The 8,716-nt window shown below is 35.1% G+C and overlaps 1 protein-coding gene across 1 annotated transcript; it reads left to right on the forward strand.

The window, feature by feature from the left end:
• The first annotated feature begins 572 nt into the window (after positions 1-572).
• On the forward strand, positions 573-8,420 carry CBLN2 (cerebellin 2 precursor). The gene is made up of 4 exons (XM_082259663.1): positions 573-760; positions 4,369-4,821; positions 6,706-6,825; positions 7,563-8,420. The coding sequence occupies exons 2-4, from the start codon at positions 4,474-4,476 to the stop codon at positions 7,758-7,760; spliced, it is 666 nt and encodes a 221-aa protein (XP_082115789.1). The 5' UTR covers positions 573-760; positions 4,369-4,473; the 3' UTR covers positions 7,761-8,420.
• The last annotated feature ends 296 nt before the right edge of the window (positions 8,421-8,716 follow it).

The raw sequence follows: 8,716 nt of genomic DNA on the forward strand, positions 1-8,716 counted from the left end.
TTTAATTGGGATGTAACAGAAGGTTCAATAGCCTTGATAAATAAGTCGTTTGCCAGAACGAACAATGAAGCTTTGTGAAAACACATTCCTATGTGGACACAAGCCTATAAAAATGTTTTGCCAGATTTATTCATTATAAGTGCATGGCTGTGAGGCTATCCTTTCCAATTAATTTCTAATAATTAAAAAAAAAATTGAATAAAAATAAAAAATAACTATAAGATAACTTAAACAAACTATGATGATATGTGGTTATCAAAATATTTTAGTTGTGCCTTTTTTAAGTTTCTGATGACCACTAATCCTATGTTTGGTTGTAGTATGGAGAACAAGGGTCCTTCTTCATCCCTCTGTAATCTCAAGAGGGGTTCCCCCCTGGTGATCACTTTCTATGATGAGTGTCAATGGGAATGTAAGGATAATATGTGCAGGACAGCAAAAAAAAAAAAAAGCAAGCCATGAACTCCTGCATTGAGGGGAAAGAGTGGGAGAGGAAATGACAGATATGTAAAGTAAGTCAAGGGAGGGAGAAAGAGACAAGGCAGAGAGAGACGAGAGAAAGGAAAAGAGAGGGAGAGGAGAGAGGAGAGGAGAGGAGGGAGATAGAGACTGTTAGCAATGGGCGGGCGAGAATGAAGCGACTCCTGTTTTTCTGTGTGTTTGCCTGCACAACCCCTGATCGTTGTGTCTAAGCAATACAACTTCATAGGCAACCAAGAAGAAAAGCCTGATTTGTATTGTCACACAATGGACGTTCCAGGTAATGATTTCTTTTTTTTCTACTTCCACAACCTCTCAGCCTTTCCTTAGAAATGTCCTTTAGTATAAACTTAAAAAAAAAAAGAGATGTAACTACTTATGATTTGACTTTGCTTCTATAACCTACAGGTCCAGCCTTCACTTTTCCTGATAACTTGCCTGCTGCCCAATTGATCTGTCTTTAGTTTTTGACAGTGATCATTTTCAATCATCGATTTTTATTTATTTATTTATTTCTTTTTGCTTTGCCCTTCTTAGACAGTGACTTCAAACTATTAGAAGTGGCCTTTAGGTGGTCGGAAAGGGGATGAGGATGTTCAGAAGTTTATCAGTTAAATGAAAGTCTAAGGTTTTCTGCAATTTTTAGTCTTCTGGTGGTTAGGATTAATAGTGAGACTTTTTTTTTCTTTTTCTGGGAGATACTAGGCATCTTAGATGGCTTATTGTATTAATCCTGGGATTGCATGTGCTTTAAGATCGTTCTGATAGAAAGCAACTGTGTGAGACTTTATTATACCAATGCAGAGCATATATAACCAAGAAAACGAGCTGTGCAAGACTTTCATCTACTAACATCTATAGCAAAAGCAGAGACCTGTGCAGGACTTTAATCTACTAATACAGAGAGAGCATATATAGCAAGGATATAGTGATGTACAAGACATTATCTACATATACAAGGCATATATAGCAAGGATATGGTGATGTGCAAGACTTTATCTACATATACAAGGCATATATAGCAAGGATATAGTGATGTGCAAGACTTTATCTACATATACAGAGCATATATAGCAAGGATATGGTGATGTGCAAGACTTTATCTACATATACAAGGCATATATAGCACGGATATAGTGATGTGCAAGACTTTATTTACATATACAGAGCATATATAGCAAGGATATGGTGATTTGCAAGACTTTATCTACATATACAAGGCATATATAGCACGGATATAGTGATGTGCAAGACTTTAAGTACATATACAGAGCATATATAGCAAGGATATGGTGATGTGCAAGACTGTATGTACATATACAGAGCATATATAGCAAGGATATGGTGATGTGCAGGACTTTATCTACATATACAGAGCATATACAGCAAGGGTATAGTGATGTGCAAGACTTTATCTACATATACAGAGCATATATTGCAAGGATGTAGTGATGTGGAAGACGACGAATACAGAGCATATATAGCAAAGTTATAGTGCTATGGAAGACTTTAATCTACTAATACGGAGCATATTTAGCAAGGATATATTGCTGTGCAAGACTTCAATCGTCTAATACAGAGCATATATAGCAAAGTTATAGTGATCTGGAAGACTTTAATCACCTAATACAGAGCATATATAGCAAAGTTATAGTGCTGTGAAAGACTTTACTCTACTAATATTGAGCATATATAGCAATATTAGCAAAGATAAAGAGCTGTGCAAGGATTTAATCTACAAATACCGAGCATATATAGTGCTGTGCAAGACTTTAATTGCCCAATACAGAGCATATATAGCAAAAGGATGCAGCTGTGTAAAAGTTTAAAATACTAATAAATCTAAAAAAAAAAAAAAAAAAAAAATACAAACAACGGTATACTACAGAACATACAGGTACATACAGATAGCAAAGACATACGGATGTATAGGAGTTTACTATTATCATTCAGAACAATACAGATGTGCAGAGCTAATAAGACGTGTAAGATTTTAATAGACTAATACAGAGCACCTATAGCAAAGAAATACAGATGTGTAAAACTAATATACTAATACATAATATCAAAGATATAAAGATGTGTGTCTCTAGCAAGGAAAAAGAGCGGTGCAAGAGCATAATATACCTATAAAGAGCACCTATAGCAAAGAAACACAGATGTGCAAGAGTGTAATACCTACACAGAGCACCTATAGCAAAAAATGCAGACGTGCAAGAGTATAATATACGTATAGGAAGCACCTATAGCAAAGACACACAGACGTGCAAGAGTTTATCATACCAATACAGAGCACCTATAGCAAAGAAACACAGATCTGCAAGAGTTTACCATACCTATACAGAACACCTATAGCAGAGAAACACAAATGTGCAAGAATGTAATATACCTATGCAGAGTACCTATAGCAAAGAAACACAAATGTGCAAGAATGTCATATACCTATACAGAGCACCTATAGCAAAAAAAATACAGATCTGTAAGAGTTTACCATACCTATACAGAGCACCTATAGCAAAGAAACACAGACGTGCAAGAGTTTAACATACCTACACAGGGCACAGGGCAAGAAATATAGATGTGCAAGAGTATTACACTTATACAGGGCGCCTAGCAAAGAAATACAGATGTGTAAGAGTTTACTATACCATGGCAGATCATCTATAAGAAAAATACAGCTGTGCAAAGACTTTAATACGCATATCCAAGATATGCATATGTGTAAGACTTTAATATACTAGTTAGGAGCATCGACAGTAAAAACAGAGTTGTGAGAGACTTGAATATGCTAATACATAGAATATATAGCAAAGATAGAGTTGTGTGCTACTTTATTATACTGATACAAAGCATATATAGTAAAGATAGAGTTATTATACAGATACAAAGCATATATAGTAAAGATAGTGTTGTGTGATACTTTATTATACTGATACAAAGCATATATAGTAAAGATAGAGTTATTATACAGATACAAAGCATATATAGTAAAGATAGTGTTGTGTGATACTTTATTATACTGATACAAAGCATATATAGTAAAGATAGAGTTATTATACAGATACAAAGCATATATAGCAAAGATAGAGTTGTGTGCTACTTTATTATACTGATACAAAGCATATATAGTAAAGATAGAGTTATTATACAGATACAAAGCATATATAGCAAATATAGAGTTGTGTGATACTTTATTATACCGATACAAAGCATTAATAGTAAAAATAGAGCTGCGTGGCATATTCCTATAGTAATATAAAGCATGCAAATCAAAAAAAGAGTTGTGTGATACTTTATTATGCCAATATAAAGCATATATAGCAAAAATAGAGTTGTGTGATACTTTATTATGCCAATATAAAGCATATATAGCAAAAATAGAGTTGTGGGATACTTTTCTATGGTAATGTAAAGCATACATAGCAAAAAAGGAGCTGTGTCATACTTTATTATACTAATATAAAGCACAAATAGCAAAAATAGAGTTGTGTGATACTATACTATGGTAATTCAAAGCATCAACAGAAAAAATAGAGCTGTGTCATACTTTATTATACTAATGTAAAGCACAAATAGCAAAAATAGAGGTGTGCTATAGTTTACTATAGTAATACAAAGCCTACATAGCAAAAATAGTGTTGTGTGATACTTTACTACAGTAATACACAACATAAATAGCAAAACATATAGCTGTGTGTGGCTTTGACATGCTTTTACAGAGGATGTATACAAACTATACAGCTGTGTAAGGTTTAAAATACTTAGACAGAGGACCTAGAGCAAAGCTGACCGATTTTTCTCATACGAATTAGTAAAACATTTGCACTGTGTATATGATTTGACGAAGTTGCGATGTTTCCTACATTTGATTATTGCTTGTATTTGAAGGTGTAGCCCAACAAGCCAAGTGAAGTGAGTGAGCAGAGCAGCGGTGTTTAGACGCATCGTCGAAGGCAGAGACAAGTCGGAGGCTGCCGTGCTCTCAGTAACAGGATGAGTCTATGGGGGAATGCTGCAGGAGAGAGAAGAGCCGGAGCAGCGCTGAAACCTTTGAAGTGGGAGCAAAGCTTCCTAAGAGTTGCTAAACTGCTGCTGTCCATGGTGCTGATGCTGCTGGCGCCACCTGCAGCCGGCGCTCAGAACGACACGGAACCTATCGTACTGGAAGGAAAGTGCCTGGTGGTGTGTGATTCTAACCCGTCTTCAGATGGAGCCATCACGTCGTCCTTGGGCATTTCGGTGCGCTCTGGAAGTGCCAAAGTGGCCTTTTCGGCAATTAGGAACACCAACCACGAGCCCTCTGAGATGAGCAACCGCACCATGACTATCTATTTTGATCAGGTAGATATGTTACACCAAACACAGTCTATGGTTGCTTTTGACAGCTTCACCTGGCCGAGTGTGAGTTGTACCAAGTCCTAGATAGGTGTAAAATCCTAATAAGTAAGGCTAAGCTGATTGATCTCCCTGTAATCAGATACATGGCTGTAAGAATTGGACAGGGATGACATGTACAGTGTAGAGCTGCTAACTGGATGAGATGACATGCCATGTATGACACCATTCCCTATTTGACAATGTGATGATTCACCTTTGGCTTAGATCAATTTTCCTTTGAATTAGATTTCCTTTCCTGCTTGTTTCTTAAGCTAGTACATGATTGCTAAGAGAAGTGGAAAAATGGCTAAGGCCACCGCTTAATTGCTTTGTTTTATTGTCGGTGAAGATGAAATACTTAATCACCCGAAACTACACTACACGGCTGGCTTGTCTGCTTCATAATTTACACTAAAATGAAGTGACAGCTCTGCTTTACTGGGGTGTGTGTGTCTGAAAAATACATAGTACTAAAACACTTCCAATCATACAAGTTAACATCAAAAAAAGATAATACAATAAAAAAAAAATAAAAAAAAAGGAAAAAGCAAAACACCTTGTTGCTCATGATGGGACTATTGCCAAATATGTGGAACAGATATTTTACAAATGATATATAATTTTTTTTTTTAAATAAAAAAATAAAGATTTTTTTTTGTTTTTAATTAATTGTTCAGCTATATTAGATCACTGCAATAAATGGCCTTTAGCAAAATGGGAAATGATGTGCTTAGCTAATTATATTGTCAGTCCATTGCATTACATATTTTTTTTTTCCTGGGCTTTTTCTATATAAACACATACAGACAAAAAGATTTAAGTAAGAGTTTTGTTTCTGTAAATTCCCTATTACTGAGATATCTTCCACAAAGATTCTGGCATCTGTGTTTTAACATAATGATAACTATTAGGATGCATGCTGGGTTGTTTTTATACTGGTATTAGTTTAATTCACTAAGCATCTATTTTTGGAATGCTGAAAGTATTTTTAGCTACATTCAAAAAATGACATCCATGCCTAGTAAACTGATGTAGGTTGAATTAATATACATTAAATGTTTTGCAAATCTTGTTGTAGATTGAAAGGATACTTGCAGCAAGTGTTTATTTGCTATAGTAATACCTATAGAAATAAAAGGTTGACTATTAGTTTCGTCCAAGAAAAAGATCCTTAAGCATGGACTCTCTTTTATCTTATCAGTATGTGCAAATTGGTTTTTCATCAAGTCATAAAGGGTAGTCAAGTTATGATGACCTACCTTCCTGTTTATGCTAATTGCCTTTTACTGTAATGCCTTTCACCCACACTCTAGAATAAGTATTTAAATATAGCGATGAATACACCTGTTGTAGGTTTCATTATATGAGTTGGGGAGAATGACTGTATAAATGTCACCTTGTAAAATAGCCAATGACATCTTCAAAGCCTACAGATCTGGGAGGAATGGACCTGCTGCATTGTTGTAAACTTGTCTCTGTAGAGTTATCGTGCAGAGAATTTTATGTGCATATTGATGGAATATAAAAGTAGATGGTATTCCTTGCCTTGACAGTATTACTTATAATGCCCTAGTTTCACACTGTTATTTTAGCAGTCATCAAAGAAGCACATTAATATTATATATGACAAGGAAGACATTTTACCTTGTCTTTGCCCCTTATTTTAAATTCTGTATGATAGGATTGGTTGACTTACGGTAAAAGCTTATAAGCTCTACCAAATGTTATAGGAATAGCTGTCATAAAGCACAACAGATTTATGAGGATGTTACAAGGTTTCACAATGTTACTGATGCAGACCATGCTCTATTATCGTGATTGATCAAGTGTGGCTTAACCTTTTTCTAGGTGTTAGTAAATATTGGAAACCATTTTGATCTTGCCTCCAGTGCATTTGTAGCACCCAGGAAAGGAATCTACAGTTTCAGTTTTCACGTGGTCAAAGTGTACAACAGACAGACGATCCAGGTGGGTAACATATGAGACTACATGCTATTAGGTATTCATGTATTGCTTAATAAGGAATAGGAATAATTAATAAGGAAGAGTGACTAAACACTGATGCTGGGAAAGGTACAATAAGCCATAGCTATTAGTTAGATGTCACCTTTTAACAATTTAGGGGAATTCGAAGAATGAAAGATCATGAGTATGTGCTTTGAGTTACTTTACTTTATATTTTTCTTTTTGCCCTTCAAGAAAAGCTTGATTTTGTTTTTACTATAGTATAAATGAATCCTGTGTGGAATACTTAAATTATATACAGGCTTATTTAATAAGACAACAGAAAGAGCAATGATGATGTGCAAAATGCAGTACCCCACAGGAACCAATCAGATTGCGCCTATCTTCAGTTGAAAACAATCAGGGTAATGAAAGGCGACTGCTAATTACCTCTCATGGGCTACTGCACTCTACTTATTGCTTGTTATCAATTAAATGGACCAGATCATTTCTAAAAATACCAAATAACACAATCTCATAATAAAAATAGTTACAATGGGTACTAAATACATAGCTTAGAATCAGATGGATGGCTGTGGGTGGGCTTTACATAATAGATATTAAAAAATGCCCTTCAATAATCTTGCAGTCAAATGGGTGATTAAATGAAATAGGCTATTAGGCAGATTTATAGAGTGGGCCTGTCTTTAAAACCACATGTCATATTTCTGAATGTGATGATGTTTTTCTCTTTTATGCAGGTAAGTCTAATGCAAAACAACTACCCAGTGATTTCTGCCTTTGCTGGAGATCAGGATGTTACCAGAGAAGCAGCCAGTAATGGGGTCTTGCTGCATATGGAAAGAGCTGATAAGGTGCACCTAAGACTGGACAGGGGCAACCTCATGGGAGGATGGAAATATTCAACCTTCTCTGGCTTTTTAGTTTTTCCATTATAAGGAATGCAAGAGAGAACAGCAAGGATTTGACTGTCCACGTAGCCATTAATGTGGTGGAACAAGATATTATCTCCAACATCCCTCTCTGATTGTCTCTGTAGAAGAATGAATTATCTTCTAGGTAAAATATACACTATGATATTGACATTTCCTTGGGAAACTGCGCCTCTAATTAGTTTTAGACGACAGTGATCTTTAGGATAAATGAAATTATCGACCCAAGCAATTTGTACCTGTGATTGTAAAGTCAATATCGGAATTTATTGTTGGGATCATTGACTTTTTTCGTTGTTATTCTGAGACAAATACTTGGACTACGCAGTCAATGTGAGGAGTCACAAAGAGAAGAATCAAAAATCCTGATTACGTGTTCTTGCAATGCTTTCTTTAGTGTTTGTATAGCCTTAAGAAACGAATGGCTTCAGTCTCAGTAATGTATATTTTTGGATTTATGGACATGACTGTGTCAAAAAGTGCTTTATACAGACAAGCAAAATTTGCACGATTGGAATTACCTATTTTGTTTTTGTGTTGTTTGTGTATACTTGATATTCTTTTTTTCAGGATACTGACCATGTAAATTAGGTTGACCAATACGAAAAAGTATATAGCTGTAAATCAAAGTAAAGCTTACAAATTAAAAGGAGTCTTTTTTTTTCTCTTAGCGTTTGCTTGAATATTCACCGTCTTTTGCCTGATCATTTAAACTTGTTCAGGGCAAAGAATAGATCATTTGCTTAATACTTTAGCACCTTTATGTGTTAATACAAATAGAATGAGTAGGATGAGGGTGCTGGAATATAGTATTTGGTTCTCTAACATTTTTATGATTTTTTTTTTCCAGTAGTAATAATCTAGGCTTAGGGTTTTTTTTGTCAAATAAGGAGAGGATTCATTTAGTTTAGATGCAGGTGTAAGTTGTTTAATTATTTCAAATAGAAATGCCAAATCTATGT

Source organism: Pelophylax lessonae, assembly GCF_965119305.1.
Source record: "Pelophylax lessonae genome assembly, chromosome: 5".
Classification (NCBI taxonomy): domain Eukaryota; kingdom Metazoa; phylum Chordata; class Amphibia; order Anura; family Ranidae; genus Pelophylax; species Pelophylax lessonae.